Below are 17,577 nucleotides of genomic sequence, written 5' to 3' on the forward strand. Positions count from 1 at the left end.
TTATTGTGATGAGGAAAAAGGGTTTCACTTCCGTACTGAACCCCACTGATGGGTAGGAATAAAGAACGTTCTGGCAATGCATAAAATGCATTGCAGTGCTAAATCTACTGCAAAAAATACCTTACAAGAAATGTATTCACATAAATGTTCATTCAACTCAATTTGGAATCTGGCCATTTAAACGACACCCAAGTCACTTTAATTACAAACAATGTTTCTGTGTGTGCTGGAGGAAACGGCACTCTGAGCAACTGTAAATCTAACTGCAAGTCATGAGATTAACAAGTCAGGCCCCACAGATTGTACATACAGAACTGGAGCGATACAATATGAACAGTGTCTTTCCTTTTAATATTTACATAAAAATGCATTTGACTCTTAAAAACATAAAATAAAAACAGGAAATACATTGCTTCACAATTTCTTATTAATTCAGAACATTCTGAGCCATTTAGAATTCACCTGAGAGAACAAGTTGAAAAATCTAACACACATCCAGAATACTCATGTCAAGGGCCCAATTAGCATTTCACTAGAACACAAATTCAATCTGAAATAACAACACATCTACAGTGGTTGCATTGAAAAAGTGATATATCATATCTGTCAAGTGTACAATGGCCTTAGTAGTCAATTACAGTGTCGAGTAGAACAAAATGTCATGAATCACAATGGATACATGGTCACCATTCACATTTTGCATTGGTAAAAATACTAGCACTGTACTGTACACTGACTGACCACCAATGGAAAAGTTACAGCAAAAGAGCAATTCACGACTCTTTCATAATATTACATGTTGTGTCCTGATAAAAACATTGATAGCATCGATAGGAAACAGCATAAAAACGTTGTCAATGCCCAACAACTGCATACAATGTGTGCAAGTGTCACTGTACCGTCACAAGAGACAAGTTTAAACAAAGGCACCATACTTCTAGCTTCCATTCCATACATGACCACAGAATAACCAAAGTGTACTAAGACTGTTGACTGGAATGATCTACTGCACACAGTCATTACCGAGAATATGCTGAATCTGTCCCCTCTCCTCTGTGGAACAGTCCAAATTCCACTTGTGCTAATAACAAACTACTACAGTACACTGTACCTCTAGATAATTACTATAGTTATGTAACCTTGATATTGTTACAGCAATTGAAGCCTATTTCTACAGGCATTGTAGATCATGTTAACTTAAGTCTGACCTAATAGGGAAACAGTAATGTCTGCCAACTTACTACAGCCTAGTAGTGCAATTCAATTTGTTGCAGTATACGATCGAATCATAATTCAGCCTGATTCTAATACTGACTTAAACATTACTGACCATCCAGTTTCACTGCATACACAAAAGCTGAAATCACACAAAGCCACAGTTTCCAAGCATCGCCACAAGTTTTCAGAAAAAGAAGATTAAAAGTGATAGGGACCGTCACTTGGATTAAGACATGTTTTCCTCCTAGAGGACAGCAACGTTTACCATCTCCCAACTGGTCTTGTGACCATGGAAAATGTCTTGTCAGTGTTGGGATCAATTATGTCAGAGGAGCCAATTTACAGCAACAGGTGTCCATGTCTCCCTGCGTGTCACTGCTATACAGTACTAACCTGCCCCAGAGATTGGCAGTGCATCAAATAGTGAGAAGTCAAGTCCTCCATTACCCAAGAGCTAGAAGCAGCAAGGTTTGCAGCTATATTGGACTGACATCAATAGATCTCCTGAGATCTCATCTCCCAGCTTTCATATTCACTTTTCCCCTGAAACAAAACATGACCAGGATGGCATGGCTAGAAACTGAATGGCACAAAGCTTCAGTCTCAGCCAGGGGTGAAAATTAACTTTTTGGCTCATGGTGAGTCACCTGCCAAGGGGACTGTAGATGAAAAAATCTACCGGCCAAGTATTTTTTTTTTTTTTCAGATAGCCTTCCAAAATCTAGTCGCCAATTGAAAATTGTACCTGCATTTGGCCGGTGGCAGGTGTTAATTTTCAGCCCTGGTCTCAGCTCACATCTCTTAACATTTTGATTCAAGAACGCATTTCATATTTAGCAGCTGCTTCTGTATCTTCTATACAGAAGATATTTTCTGACTCTTCGTGTGGAAGTGGAAAAAAACAAACATCACAGGTCAAAATTCACAGGCTATTACGTGGCAAATACAACAGTAGCAATTTGATTTCACAACAATTTCAATGCAAGTGGGAGAGTGAGGACTACATATTCAAATAGCTTGTCTAACCACAGAAAAAGTAAAACTGCCTTTAGTTTAGTCTTTAAAAAAAATTTGGCTAGAAAAATAAAGAACAACATCCCATGTGCCTGGGGAGTCAGGTCAGGTCCAGGCCACTTTCCGAGAGATGGCCTGTTTGAAGCACTCGGGGTCCACGTTGCCCCCGGGCCTCAGGGCTCTCTCCAGACTCACCAGGACGTTCTGGTGGCACTCCCTGATGTTCACCGGGTACTTGGCCCTCAGCAGCTCGTAGGCGGCGATCAGCCGCATGTTCTGCTTCACCATCAGGTACTGGATGATGCAGGTGGGCGCCAGTGAGTAACCGTCGCGGCAGTGCACCAGCACGCGCTTCCTCTTCTCGGCGGAGGCGTCGATGCACCCGTTGATGTCCTCGAAGCAGCGCTGCTTCAGGGCGGGGCCCTCGCCCAGTGCGTCGGGCACGTCGCCGATGTCCACCTTGAGGCGGGACCAGCTGTGGCGGGCGCCGCGGGAGCAGGTGCAGGGGATGAGGCTGAGGCTGGGGCCGGGCTCGCCGGGCAGGCCGCTCATGTCGATGATGCTGTCGATGTTGTTGCGGCACAGCGTGCGCCCGTTGTACGCGGCGTTCAGGTTACCCACGTAGATGTAGTCCGTCACCTTGGAGATGACGGGCTCCGAGAATTGGAAGTGCTCGGGGCCGCTCGGTTTGGGCTCCGGGGCGTCGAGGCCTCTGCCTCCGACCCCGGCGGGCCCCGTGGCCGCCCGCCGGCTGTAGTTACGCAGCTTCTTGGAGCCCGAGCGGGAGGGGGGGTTGGAGTCGGACTCGGAGCTGCTGTTCCACGGAGGGGAGAAGAGGGAGAAGCGGCTGGAGGACTTGCTCTTGGTGAGCATCTCCACGGGGCTGGACAGGCCTGAGCTGGAGGCCGTGGTGGAGCCGGAGGCGCAGAACAGGGAGGCCCTCTCCAGGGAGCCCGTGCTGCTGGCTGCCCCTGCGCTGTGGGCCTGCTCCATCTACAGCACACACACACAGAGCACACTGTAGTACCATCGCCGCTGGCTTCAGAAGTACAGATGAGGACTTTAACGCGTAGGAGTGCGACCGTATACCTGGGCTTTGAGGTTGTTCTTCCATTCCTGGGTCTCCAGGGCCTTGAAACGACCATTGCTGTCTGAAGAGACCGAGAGGCAGAGAGGTCGGTGGGCTCTGGGGGGCAGCTGGGGCGTGAGGGCCAATGGGAGCGGACGGGACACGTGCTGCTCATTCCTACTCATCATCAGATCGGGACAGGAGCCTGAGTCATACGGAACACAAAAGGAGGAAGAAATACAGTTTGTTATTGTAACTTTATGAGAAATATTCAATCAAACTAGAAATTTTGGAGGATTTGTAAAATCAGCTGTCCAGGAAATGTGCAAACCATAGTGAACACTGTATGCATTTGTTACAATGTATGATAATGATCTAAACAACTAGTACCGAATTGGGTATGAGACAATACTCACCTGTGGCACATTCTGAGCGAGCGATGGATGGTATCAGCAAATGGTGTATTTTGAAAGTGTTGGGAAGATGCTTGGCAATGCCTGAAAATGAACCAGGAGCTTGTTATTGACAGCAGTGTTTGTGTTGTCATTTCCATGCAACTTTAGTTTCGTATTCACCTTCTCACACAGGCTAGTGTCTTTGCAACAGTACAGTAACTGCAGAAGAGTCTATATAGACAATAAAAGTAGTTACCTGTTCTGCCATTCTGTTTGGAAAGCACCTTTTTATCCAACAATGTATGGGCAATGATGTCTTTGTTCCATTTTTCCACGGTTTCCATTTTCTGCCTCCTGTTGACAGAGGCATGTCAGGTCGGAGAGGTTGTCCATCATTTGCAAGAGGTCCCAGTTGGTCTAACTAGCTAGCTAACGTTAGCTGGATCGGTGTGGTGGAGTGTAGAAGTGGACTGGCATAGTATCCACGACCATTGTCAATGACTGTCTTTAGAGGCAAATCCACACTCCAGTGTAACATTAAAGGAGAGACGAACAGATGGTAGCCAGCAGCAGAAAACATCTGTGTGACTCATGTTGTGGTAGCTCGTCCGAGCTAGCTACCATTAGCTTGTTTTGAGCGTGCAGATCCCCGAGGGCGCTTTGACGCGTATCCATGCAAAGTGAAATTACTAGCGGCATAATTTAGATTTATCTACACTAGCCTATTAAACCCAGATGAAACCAAGACAAGCTTAATGCCTGACTATACACATCATAGATAGTTGTCTAACTGTCTACGTCACTGTGCATTACTTGTTTGCTAACGTTAGCTGGCTGCTAAATGCTGGCTACAAAATTAGCTAGTTAGCAATCTTGCTAACGTTAGCTAGCTAGATAGCGCTACTGCTTAGTCAGTTCAGTTGGTGCAGTGGAACCAATATAGCTAGCTAGCTTTTTAGGTTGCGAACTGTCGAAATGGCTATCCGTGTCAGCACGCAAGAAACAAACTTCAAAAGCAAACCAATAACCACGCTCCCAGTAACTAACTAAATAATTGCATACATGACCGCAGGCAGCAAGGTATGGATTGAAACTCGAGCCAGCGCCAACCATTGATATCCATTGCTTTTGCTCTGACTGCAGCACTCAGCTGCTGAATAATGCCCACGTGAACATTTACCTCAACGTTGAAAGGGGTTCTGGTGAATGTGGTCTTTGAGGACCTGGCTTGTGGGCACACATCACGTATGAGTTTTGCGCGTTTGTATGTTTGCAGTTTCTAAAAGGACAAGAAAATGCACTGAACATCTTGTTAACACTCAATACAAGTAATTAAGCTTACCTTCAAATTTCAAAAATAATATCAAGCAAAATGTTGGTTAGTGAATACAGGGATGTGATGACTAAAGAAACGAGTAGCCTATACTGTAGCAGAAATGTTAGTTTAGCCTACATTACATTAACATTAGTAGGCTATGTTACATTAGTGGTGTGCGGGTCCATGGATAAAGTGGGCATACTCCGTGTACCTCCGTAGCCTACCCTCCACTACACCACTGCCCACACCATACCTTCAGTGTTGTCTTCTAATGTAATTCATTGTATTTCTCAACCAAAAAAGGTTTGAACTAAATGCTCAATACAATAAAACTGTCTTAGCTCAATAAAATGATGTTGAGTGTGTTCATGTTCCACCATCATTCTCACAATAGCTTAATTTCACTTGTTTAGAAAATTGCAAACACTCACCTTTGTTAAAAGTGATGGGTTTATATTGGACGTAGGGGTCAGCTTCTTCTGCTCATCTCCTGATATCACAGACTACTGGGCTATCCTTCTTGCTGGTTGCAGCGTAAGCCACACAAAATGCAAACCATCCTGGAGAGCAATCACTGACTGGATGATTTGGAGAGCTTTGCTGCTCAGATGATGTCACTGGGCCTCGTACGGAGAAGGTGTGAGCACATCAGGTGCCTGTAGAGAACACAGGTGTGGACCTCACAATAAGCCATCTGCAAACAAAGCCTTAAGAGCTTTAAACACATGTGAGAGACAGACTGTTGACGAGCCATTGGGATAAAATGTTGGGACTTGAATGCAAGGGGATGAATGCACAGCACATTGGGTGGGTGGCGTCATTTGCATTTCAATGAGCCTCCTCAAGCTTCTCAGCTATTCATTCTCAGGTAAAAGAAGTGCGTCACTAAGTCCGTCAAGTGGACAGGGATGGCTTGACCCGCCTGTTGCCAAGAGATTGGCCTTGTGGTGTCCCTTTTCTCCTCTCTTATTGTCTAACACCTGTTGGAGACACTTGGGTTGTTTGTGAGAAAACCGTGCTGGCAGAAAGGCCAACAGACAGAAAAGGAGATATTGTGTATTAGGATGTATCATTAAAACTCTCTTAATGCTCTAGTGTGATGTATTATTGACTACGTCCATGATTGAATGAGGACAGTCAGGTCGCAGTGACCCCAGGGGCTCTTTCATGCTAGGTCAACCAGCAGTGGCTGTGCATGTCACAGGCCTGGTAGCACGGCGTCACAGGGAGAGGATCAGAGCCGGCTGAGTGACCTATCGTGACCTACGGGTGGCCCTAGCTACCTACATTCACCTCTGTCAGGGAAGTAGCAGCTGCAGCTTGTTGTTAGAGGCCTACTGTATCTGATTGAAAGTGCATTTCGATGACGGGTGCTTGACGTTCACATCATGCTGTAGGCTATTGTTGTACAGCTACAACACATGACCATTTTAGAGGATTTCATTTAAGCTTTATTTAACCAGGCAAGCAAAGGTAAGCAGCACCCCCCCTTCCAAGACAGACAGTGCTCCTTCAGGATAACAGAATCCTAATTAGTAGGTCTTAACGAGGGAGGGTAGCTGCTGAAGCAGGGAAACCATACCCTGTTGTTCTCATTACCATTGGTCCACATGGTAATTAGGTGAGTTTATAGGTCCTACCAGTCCTCAGCTGAGTCTGCAGGGGCTGCTCTGATTTCCCAGCGCCCCTGCCCTGGTGTGTCTCAGGGGACAGGGGGACAGGATGCTGAGCTCATCTTGATTGAGACAGACACACATCACCTGGGATTTGGACACCTTCAATCGTGTGTCTTTGGGAATACCGATTTACTGGCATGCTGTTGTTGTTGTGTCATTTTATTGGGGGGGGGGGGGCTTTCAATTGTGTGTGTCTGTGCAATATAGTCTATTCAGTAAATCTGACTAGTTACATTTTATAACCTTCAAAAATTGTATTATATAAAAAGTGTTATCAATCTAATTTCAAACATAGCATTTCTCTATTTTTTATTTATTCAATTGTTTTATTTTAGCTTATTGGAAGCCTAACCAGTTGGAAACATATATTATTTACATTTGTTGTACAATATGTTAGCATACAGTATTGGAATAGTTTGCAGTGTCTAAAAGTGCTTTAACATGAAAGAATCACCCAGGCTGTGTCGGTCATAGTGGCCTATCTGGAGTGTTTACTCTCAGAAGCTCTTGTCAGTGAAGGGAATCTTGATGCTGCGTTTGAGGGACAGTGTTGTGTCCACCTGTTGGGCTGAGAACAGGCTGTGCCACTGGGCCATTGGCCTGCGAGGATTGGACAACATGTCTGCCCAGTGCCTCAGCTGGTTCCCAGATGCATCACAGCCCAGGAAGATCTTCCCGATGGCATCGTTCCTGGTCAATTTGTCGTAGTCCCACACTGCAATCACCAGATTAACTCTCTGCAGGCAGAAACAGCATAGAACGGGGCGGTTATACTAATATGGGACATTGTAGACCTAATGGTAGGGTAGACCACCCTAATGTTCACGACAAGGATATGAATGATTCATGCACTTACACTGTACTCACACTCATACTCACTTTGATTTGCTTAAACGACACCACAAAGTTAAAAGCTTCATTGAAGTAGGGATTCAATGTGCACTTTTTAATAGATGTCTTCTTTTTCTTCCACTTCTTTTTGTCCAAAGCGAGCTGTACTTTCACGTAAGGATCTAAAATCAGATGGATAGATAGTGTGCACACATTCAAGTCATCAGGTCAGATGCAGAGTATGAAAAAAAGAGAGAACCCAGTATGTGGAGATTTTCCCAGTATGTGGAGATTCCAGATTTACTTAGAGAACCACAAATCTCACACAGTACCCTCTGCAGCACCAGATAAACCCTTCAGAATCTGTCTCTCTACTAGAGGGTCGGGTATACATATACATTAAATGATAAATGGACTGCACTTATGTAGCGCTTTTCCACCTTAGCGGCACTCAAAGCGCATTACAATGGCCTCTCATTCACCCATTCACACATACATTCACACACCAATGGCGGTAGCTGCCATGCAAGGTGCTAACCTGCTCATTGGGAGCAATTTGGGGTTAGGTGTCTTGCTCAAGGACACTTCGACACGCGGACAGTCAGAGCTGGGATTCGAACCACTGACCCTTCGATCATTGAACGACCCGTTCTGCCAACTGAGCTACAGCCGCCCCACATTATGACTGACCTGATGACCCCCCTGGATCCATAGGCTTGAGGTTTCTGGCCTCCAGGATGACAACAGTGAGCTTGCTAGTGGTGGGAACGTAGCGTAAGGACAGGCATATGTCCCCCAGGTTCTCATCCTGTAATCAGACCAGAAGAATGACCGCTGGTAACCCCACAACCATGTACACTGTATGGAATACAAGAGAAAATGGACCTGCAGTACAGTAGTAATGGGATGGATTGTAATATACAGTAATAGTATGTAATATAAAGTGATTGGGTCTGAGAATCAATAATTTTGGCAAAGACTTAGAAATTATGAGGAAAATACTCTGAGGCTTAGAGACTTCAAAACATAACAAAACGATAATCAAATGTCCCAACATCAAAATTGGATGGTTCGACCAAATCTCTCCACTCCTCGATCACGTGATTCCAGTCGACTGTGCTGAGCAGCAGCCTGATCTCGCCGATGATGTCATGTTTGGTGAATCTGTTGAAGTCAAAAACTTGCATCACTGCTGTGGACTGCTTCACCTCAGGCATTGGTATCTAGGCATCAGATATGAGGCAGAAATGAGTGGTGCAGAATTTCAGATGTACAGATATAATATATCACCAAGCATGTGCCAGGAGTAGTAATAAAATATATGCAGGAAAAAAGAAAGGTGCTTCAGCTGGTTAATTTATATAATAAGGTATCAGGTAACCATAAATAAATGAATAATCAAATAATAGTAGGACTTAGCTATACAGTACATTACCTTAAATGTGAAACTTTCATTGAAAATTGGGTTAAGGGTCTTCCTGAACACCTTGGTCTCGCATGTTTTGGACTTGTTGGGGCTAATGTAGACCTTAACATAAGGGTCAGATGTTCCGCCCAGATCCATGGCTTTCAATTCCCGAGCTTCTTTAATCCCAACTGTCAGCTACAAGGGGGCATACATCAGGGGTGAGTCAGATAGGATGGGAAGATTAAGGGCCCAGCTGGCTCACATGAAGGATGATAGTCTAGAGAGTGGATATGAAAAGTTGTTGATGTGTTGATGACTAAGTTGATGTTTGTGAGTCCTGCACGTCTTGTGATGATGCCCTCACCACAGCACCATGACAGACAGTCAGGTAGATGCAGCCAAACCTGACCTCTGAGGTGGGCGTGTTGTATTCCAGAGAGTAGAGGAGTCTTCCCTTTGGCTCCTTGGCAGAGCCATAGTCCGTGTCCTCTGTACCAGGCTGGACCTGCCCACCAATAACATAGTCACCGCGCTAGCCAATCACACAGACTCACACCCCCTTCCCCAGCCAACCAATCCCCATGTGGCTGTCTGTTCTACAGTAGCATCCAATCCTCTACTCAGATTAAGATCCTCCACTCACCAGCGCAGTGGTCGAGGTTCCATTCAGCTCTTTCAGATTAATCTGCTGGTCCTTCTTATCTTTCTTCTTTTTACCTTTGCAGCAGCATTTCACGCAAATACACACAATACACACCAAAAACAGCAAGACGATCACGCCAGCGATGGCATAGACAGCCCATCTTGGCACTGCAATAGAGACGGGGGGGATAGAAAAGAAGGCGGTTTCAAAAAAAGATGTTCAGACTCTCTGTCTTTCAACTGGAGAGATGATCAGTCTCCAGAGTCCGTGTGGAAGTGAGCCTCACTATGGCACACATGCGAAGCATGAGACAAGGCCACGGCCAGGAGGATTAAGAGGAGATAAACTGGTAACAAGTGGAAATTGAGAAGTAAGAAATGTGCGCTTGGCGTGGAATTAGATCTGACGGGATGGAACAGGTGTCCAGGGAGGTGGAGCAGAGATCCGTCCCAGGGAAAGTGAGGATGGGGACCCAGGAGAGAGAGAGAGAGGGGGGTGGGGTGGGTAGGGGGTGGAGGAAGGTTTGGTGGGGGTGGTGGGTGGAACATGGGGTGCAGTACTTACATGGGATCTTGTCCAGGAGTTGGTTAATGACGCTGGCAGCAGGGTTGGCGTTAGAGGTAGTGTTAATGCTGGAGGTTGGGGTTATGGTGGTGGGACCTGTAAGGTTAGCGATAGCTGATGGAGGTTTGGGAGGCATGGTCAGTGAGGTGGCGTAGCCAAGACCTAGAACAATGAGGGCAGAACAACCACGAGGAAAAGTCATTTGTGTTTTTCACAGCTCTCTGGGTCCCCCTGAGACTACTGGGCCCAGTGCTACAATTCTACTGCTTCTGGTGCTACACCACCCTCTGTTGGTGAGCGAAAGTACCAAAACACACTCATCCTCATTGAAACACCTTTGTTTCAGATTTCAGAGTTTAACTGAAGATTCCTCTAGACCCTTTTGTTATCCGTATAAACCCAGCAGCATTTCCCCTTTCCCACCCTTGCTTCACACACACACACAGACACAAAATTACCCTGATAAAAAGTCTCTCCATGCCCGAGTGGCGAGTTAGCCTCCACCATTGTTAAACAATGGTAGGGTGTGCTGACAGCTACTCAGAACATCACCGAGTTGTCTGAGTGATTCATTCACAGATAACTTAACTTCCCAGTGGCATTTCAAACAACGTAGGAAATGGACTAGCAGAAGCCAGGCAACACTTTGTCTTTGTTTTGCCTGAGCATTTGGTTATGTCAATAGTGAAAACATATACCAAACAGTTCATACAATGCAGTACGTACTCCTGGGGCCTAACAACACAAAATGTAAAATAAAGTAAGTAAGTAAAAGCATGCTGTTTCAGAGTCATAACGGTGGTAGCATGAAGATCACATCTTAGTTTTGTGCCCTTGCCTCAAACAAAGCTTTGCTCAAATAATTGTAGGTAGCCTACTGCCAATTTTGGAGAGCACGGTTTTACCTACAGTAGTACGTACTACGAATAGGCCTACTTATAGCCCAACCAGTATATTCAAGATATTTTATTTGCCATATGCAAGTACAGGTACAGTAGGCCTACATGGGAATTATTGGTCCTGCTCCACAGCTTACCAGTTCCTACTGTAAGTTTAAGACTAAATAATATTATGTAAAAGTGAATAATATATAAAACCTAGGCCTAAAAGTAAAGCCTGTATGAATATACTACAGTTGAATAATATAATATATTAACCTGAACCTAGAAAGTACCTAAACTAAGTCTAAACCTAGAATATGAATATAATACAATATGACAAAACAGAAGTAATACTCACTGTTGTAGTAGTTGTAGTTCCGACAGTATCCTCACTTGAAGAATGTAATTTCAGTTTCAGCTGGATCCATGTCGTCCCATAGCAAGAGGGGATTTCACAGGAGAACAACAAGCCAACGGGAAGGAAGTAACTTCCTTCTGTGAGAGGCTGGATCGGCCCTTAAACAGAATGGATGAAGTGTTTGATCATGGTAAGGAAACTGCAATAGACAAATGGCTACTGGATGTATATCATACAAGCCAGCTCATTCCCATCCTACAAACAGGTTCTCACACCTTCACGTACGTACATTTCAATTCAAAAGAGTAGCCTACATCCGGCCCTTGTTTAATGTTGTGTAGGTTATTCACAGTATTTACAATAGTAGCCTACAATATAGTTCTACAGGCACAAGCATGACCTTGTTTGTTTAAGTTTGAAAAGAAGAAAGTGAGAAATTGATTCATACCTGAATGTGACAGAACCTTTTTTCTTGAGTTATTTTAAGTAAATTCCAAAGAGTTGTCAACTTGTCTATTACAAATCATTTGTCCAGTCCATGGGGTTGCCCATATCTGGTGGAAGTCTCGTAGAGGCATTTCAAGAAAGGCCCTCAGCCTTGTATGTCCTCAGCACATAAACTTAGGCACTGAGCACCACACCTCATATATACACAATGACACATAAGTGTGTGTGTGTGTCTGTGTGTACGTACGCATGTGCGTGTTTGCATGTTCTGAGTGAATGTATGTGTGAGTGTGTGTGTTTGTTTGTGTGTGTGTGTGTGTGCGCATGAGTGTGCGTGCGTTCACCTTCATGTACTGAAAAGTGTAAAGCTCCATCTGAAATTGTTAGATAGCCTAGACAACTACCTAGTAGCCTAGTGATGTAGCGGTATGTTGTATGTTCAGTGACTAAAACAAAACCACTGAGCATACCTGTCATGAATGAGCCTCCCTGATGAAAACACACATATTTGATTAACATAGTAGGCCAATTACCAGTACAGTTACATCACTGTGTAAAGTGACATATCTCCCTCCAACTTTTCTGCAATCAAGGCCATGGAAACCAGTTCCCATGACAAATATTTTTAATTGATAACATCAAAAAGTCATCAGGTTTGATTAAAACGTTACTCATTTTGATTTTCCATATCATCATCACTTTAATGATAGTGGCCTATTCCTATTCATCTGTTTAATTCTACTCCTGTTCAGCGGAGGGCAGTATTGCTTTATTTTTTAAAATAAATCCGGAAATACATTTTCGGGGAGGGAGAATAATCTGACAACGACACTTTCTACAGCAAATTGCAACTACAATTCGTGAGTTTCAGGATAGCCTAATTTTACAATTTGATTAATATGCACATTTGCCTTTTGTGAATGAAAATTTTTTTTAGGGCCTATGCCACAAACTATCCTATATCATATCATAGGGTTCTATGTCGTTCTGTATAAAGTAAAAACAAAACAAACAAAAAACGTCAATTTAATAGAGGGCAACTACACATTTTGGAAATTTCAGGCAGGTGTAAATCCCCTGTTCCCTCTGCAACTACCGCTTTTGCGAGGAAGGATGATTTCAATGGTGTGCAATACCGATGTAAAGCAGGTGAGCAACATCCTGCAACGAAAACGCAACCGTTTGCCATCTATATCTTATTACGTTCGAGAGCATCACGCATCTTTTTCTTATCAATCTTTTCATCAAAGTTTTGGTGCTCGTTACAATATTTCTTCACGTCCCTCTGCAGAAAGACGCAGCTCACTCTGTGATTGTTGGCGTGTCCTCTCATGCAATTTTTGACTCTGAAATCCCTGTCACAACAGAACCTTTGCTAAAGGGACCTGCTTTCTCGTTTATTAAGGTAATTTAAGTACTGCATTGATTTATGTATCAATGTACTGTTTTGATAAAAAAATATATTAATAAATAATTCAGCATTAATGGAAAATCTATCATTCAAATTCAGGATGCGTCTGGTAGAAGTTGCGCTTTGGTATCATTGCAGTAGTAATTGTGACATATAGTCCATTACTGGATGGATTAATGCAGTTGCAATGCTAGTAATAATACAAAATGTGGGCTACTACACAAATAAGCAACTGAATTTCAGTGTGTCTCCCTTAGGCAGTACAACAAGTGAATGAAAGACTACTGGAGAAGAATCCTGCGGAGACATTGCTGTTAGATGTGATCCTGCTATCCAATGACAGGGAGGAAAACCACGCAAGGATCATTGCTAGTGTGAAGCATTATGGTAGCTACTCTACCACAGTATATAACTGAAAGTCTGAATGCTTTGTTTGTTTTTACAGTTAAGTAAAACATCATATTTCTTATTAATAGGCCTTTGTAAGTTGTAGGATGAAAAGCTTCAATGTGTTCTTAAGCAGTCTCTTATGGTTGATGACATCTGGTGTTTCTTTTCCTCCATACAGGCCTTGATATTGGCAGGTTTTGCTTCTGCAACAAGGAGGATAACATAGAGAGCTTACAGTCAAGTAAAGTGAAGCTGTTCCTGTCAGCAGACAAAGATGACGTGTTCAAGGCCTTAGAACAAGGTATATGGTTGGACCACTCAAGACAACACAACACCTTTGTTGCTCTGGATTGAAATATTTCTAATAAAGTGGCAAGGAAAATGGCCGCCAAGGCACCGATATCATTAGATGTGTCAACTAAACATCTCCCTGTTCTTTCATCTTTGACAGGTGTTCCCTCAGCACTTCTCTACAGTCACCCGGACCACCAGACCTCGGACCAGCTGAAAGTTCTGTTCTCAGCAGATGCCCTCGGCTTTGCAGATGACAGCTTGGCCAGTAAAGAACAGGGCTTCACTGAAACACAGTTCCAGGGATTTAGAGCTGCCAAGGTAGCCATGCAACAAATACCTCTCCTGTACTCAATATACATCATTGCTCATACAGTACCTTTTTCTATTGTCATTGTCGTGTTTCTGTTATGTCTGTCATGTGTCCCATGAGTGATGCATTTAAAAGCACTATTTGACAAATGGAAGTTACTTATGTAAGAAATGTGAATGTGAATTGCTTGTGAATCTCTCTCTCTCTCGCTCTCTCTCTCTCTCTCTCTCTGTCTCTCTCTCTCTCTCTCTCTCTCTCTTTCTCTCCCTCAGGATTGCATGAAGGAGTTTGCCATGCAGATGGGAGAAATGAGGAGGAGGTTTGGTGTGGAGGGTGGCCCACTCTGTACCAGCCTGGTGACAGTCTGGGGCTCCAGGGACGTTTGTGCCAGGGCCCTGAAGATCCTGCGAGGCTGGGGTCTGATGGTGGACGAGGCCTTCTGCCTGGCGGGGGCCCCTCAAAGCCTCATCCTCAACCTGGTGCAGCCTCACATCCTCTGCGTGGATGGCCTGCATCACACACCTGGGGTTATTACACAGTCACGAGGACAGCCGTAAGGAACTGGCTTTTATGTTGGACTTTAGCTATGTTGTATGCATTGTTTTTTTCTCCCCAATTCACGTGATTTATGTCTTAGAACTCAACCAAAAGAATATGGGTGTTGTCTACATGTTGACATACTAAATACATAGTAATTACACTTTCAACTGTAAAGTGTATGTTCTTCCTATATTGACCAATGGAGGGCAGCATAGAATCACTATTCAGACTCTAAACTTGCAAACCTCGAGCTCATATGTAGAGGCCACTTTTACATGCTGTAGTGTTTTGTTTTGAAATCTGACCGCTAAGCAAAAGAAATGAAGTGTTTCAATATCCATCAGTTTGAACTTATAGGCACTTTTTTTTACAAATAAGTTACCTATTTTTTTATGGAAACTTGACTGTCAACACAAGTAAAAATATTCCCAAAATGCACAAATTATCCACACAGAAATTCACATGAAAATTGATTTTTTTTTTCAGTTGAATATATTAGAATGTTTTTCCAGTTTCAAATGATGTTTAAAATATAACCCCACTTTGACTTTGCATATGGAGGCAAATTAGTCCAATAAACATTTTATACCTCCAGTGTTTTGAGCTTTGTGTGTACAGCATGTTCTCTTGTCATTCTAGCTGATATGAACTGTTAGGTTTCAGCTGTGTTATGGTTTTGGTGTGTTGCTAAGGTGAAAAGGGTAACCCTTCCATGTGTACTGTATCTGTGCAAAGTGCACTGTAGGCAAACTGTAATAAACACAGAATGTCCATTCTAAAGGAGTACAATTGAGCATCATCTTTACCTCCGCGACAGAGTGGGGCGAGAGGTACTGTTTTCGGTGGCGTGGGTGCGTGCGTGCATTTGTTTGTTTGTTTGTCTGTTAACAGAACTACTGGACCGATTTTCACGAAACTCGGTGGAAGGGTGTAGCATGGTCCAACTTTATTCAATTTTGGAGTGGATCAGAATCATGGGCTGGGTCCACGAATGAAAACAAAACATAGAATGAAGCCAGCTCCCTGTGTGGATGCACTAGAGACATTGGATTTGGACTGGGGTGTGCGGGGGGGAGTGCACTGCACCCCCACTGCCGCCCATTCACCTTCAGTCATTTTTGTGCGTGGCGACGCACCAGAAGTAGCAAAATGTCGGGTTGTCCCTCCGTACCTCCGTCGGGTTGTTGACCTGCAGTTCTATAGTTGCTACCACAAGAGGCAGTGTTTTTTTGTGCGTGTCCGTAAGCCAGTGACCTACCACAAGAGGCAGTGGTTTTTGTGTGTGGCTGTAAGCCAGCGCACCAAACACAGCAAATGTCTGGTTTGGACTTGGGCTCAGGACTGCTTATTTCTCCAGGGTAAAAATAAGTGGGGGAACTCCGTCAACTTGGGCTCAGGAGCCCAAAATTCATTGTCAATGGGGGGACGGGGAAGGGGGGGTGAAGCAGCCATATCTTAATGGTGGAAGGTCATAGAGACGAGGGGTTTTGATCTTGATTGCAGCAATACCAAACATGTCTTGCTCAGACGCACGTGCACCCGCACACACCCACGAAATTCATTCATGGGCGGTTTGTGCTCTCCGAGCACCATTTGTTACAGCACCATCATGTTACAGCATACACCACACTTTGCTCTACGCACACACAGGTGCACTGTTGTACTAACTGCTACTCTCATGCCTTACGTCACTGTCGTGAATAGTACCGTATTAACTATAACACACAAACAACTACTATGTATTATGAGGTGAATAATAATTAGCAGAATTCAAAATCAAATGTTCTGCTCTTGATATTCTAAATAGCACAATGTGATAGCCCTACAGACAATCTCTTCAGTTTTTCTCCTTTCACTGTTGATGTTGTTCATGATGCTTTATGCAAGTTAGACCCTAAGAAATCAGTTGGTCCAGACAACTTAGAGCCTTTCTTTTTGAAGACAGCAGCTGATTTTATTGCAGCTCCTCTTACCTCTCTTTTTAATTTTACCCTCAGCACAAACACAATTCCAAAGGTATGGAAGACAGCATTTGTTCTGCCCCTGCTAAAAGGAGGGGAGACCACTTTATTAAATAATTATAGGCCCATCTCTAAATTGTTAGTTCTAGATAAGATCCTTGAGGGCCTAGTGAGTGAACAGATACGTGAGTTTCTGTCTGAATATGATATCCTATCTAAACATCAGTCTGGCTTCAGGAAAGAACACAGCACCATTACTGCGACAATGAAAGTGGTGAATGACATTATGGGCTTCCTAGACAAAAAGCTGAGTTGTGCAGCGTTGTTTATCGATTTGTCTAAGGCTTTCGATACTGTAGACCATCACATTCTAAAGAGTAGACTGTCCAGTATCGGAATATCCGACCAGGCAGTGGGGTGGTTTACAAATTATCTCTCAGAAAGGTCTCAATGTGTGCAATTGAATGTGATTACCTCTGAGTGTTTAAACGTCACAAATGGTGTTCCGCAGGGTTCTGTCTTAGGCCCCCTTTTATTCTCCATCTATATTAATAGCATTGGACAAAATGTGAGTGGAGCTAATTTCCATTTTTATGCGGATGATACCGTGATGTATTGTGCAGGTCCCTCCATTAAGGAAGCTGTTGATCAGCTACAGGCTGTCTTTGATATTATTCAGAACCAGCTCTCAGACCTGAAGCTTCTCCTAAATGCTGGCAAAACCAAAGTGATGCTGTTTACAAATACCAGAAAGAAGCCAGAAACCACCATGGATATTGTCACTGCACAGGGGGAGATTTTAGAAGTGGTCTCCAGTTACAAATATCTTGGTATCTAGCTTGATGATAG

At 43.8% G+C, this 17,577-nt stretch overlaps 3 protein-coding genes across 3 annotated transcripts; 1 reads left to right on the plus strand and 2 right to left on the minus strand.

The window, feature by feature from the left end:
• Window positions 1-336: 336 nt before the first annotated feature.
• On the minus strand, window positions 337-4,856 carry LOC311319156 (uncharacterized protein). The gene is made up of 4 exons (XM_084450621.1): window positions 3,953-4,856; window positions 3,718-3,798; window positions 3,322-3,506; window positions 337-3,225 (listed from the first exon to the last, which is right to left on the minus strand). The coding sequence occupies exons 1-4, from the start codon at window positions 4,038-4,040 to the stop codon at window positions 2,338-2,340; spliced, it is 1,242 nt and encodes a 413-aa protein (XP_084306747.1). The 5' UTR covers window positions 4,041-4,856; the 3' UTR covers window positions 337-2,337.
• Window positions 4,857-7,187: 2,331 nt separating this feature from the next.
• Window positions 7,188-11,666, minus strand: syt8 (synaptotagmin VIII; the record flags this gene model as incomplete). Its single annotated transcript, XM_084451333.1, has 9 exons — window positions 7,188-7,427; window positions 7,570-7,703; window positions 8,212-8,329; window positions 8,577-8,744; window positions 8,957-9,124; window positions 9,339-9,434; window positions 9,573-9,739; window positions 10,137-10,298; window positions 11,651-11,666. The coding sequence occupies 9 exons, from the start codon at window positions 11,664-11,666 to the stop codon at window positions 7,188-7,190; spliced, it is 1,269 nt and encodes a 422-aa protein (XP_084307459.1).
• Window positions 11,667-11,770: 104 nt separating this feature from the next.
• LOC311319731 (cytosolic 5'-nucleotidase 1B) lies at window positions 11,771-15,414 on the plus strand (the record flags this gene model as incomplete). The annotated part of the gene is made up of 7 exons (XM_084451334.1): window positions 11,771-11,778; window positions 12,820-12,971; window positions 13,190-13,227; window positions 13,491-13,620; window positions 13,802-13,924; window positions 14,075-14,235; window positions 14,500-15,414. 7 exons carry the CDS (start codon window positions 11,771-11,773, stop codon window positions 14,782-14,784), a joined length of 897 nt encoding a protein of 298 aa, XP_084307460.1. The 3' UTR covers window positions 14,785-15,414.
• Between the last annotated feature and the right edge of the window lie 2,163 nt (window positions 15,415-17,577).

This window comes from Borostomias antarcticus, assembly GCF_949987555.1.
Source record: "Borostomias antarcticus genome assembly, chromosome: 16".
Classification (NCBI taxonomy): Eukaryota; Metazoa; Chordata; class Actinopteri; order Stomiiformes; family Stomiidae; genus Borostomias; species Borostomias antarcticus.

What these genes read in the sequence shown, in the direction of transcription:
- LOC311319156 (XM_084450621.1), bottom strand. Translation starts at nt 4,040, where the DNA reads ATGGAAACCGTGGAAAAATGGAACAAAGACATCATTGCCCATACATTG. An exon ending in CAAACAGAATGGCAGAACAG is followed by an intron (nt 3,799 to 3,952) that starts GTAACTACTTTT and finishes GTTCATTTTCAG; the next exon opens with GCATTGCCAAGCATCTTCCC. An exon ending in TCGCTCAGAATGTGCCACAG is followed by an intron (nt 3,507 to 3,717) that starts GTGAGTATTGTC and finishes CGTATGACTCAG; the next exon opens with GCTCCTGTCCCGATCTGATG.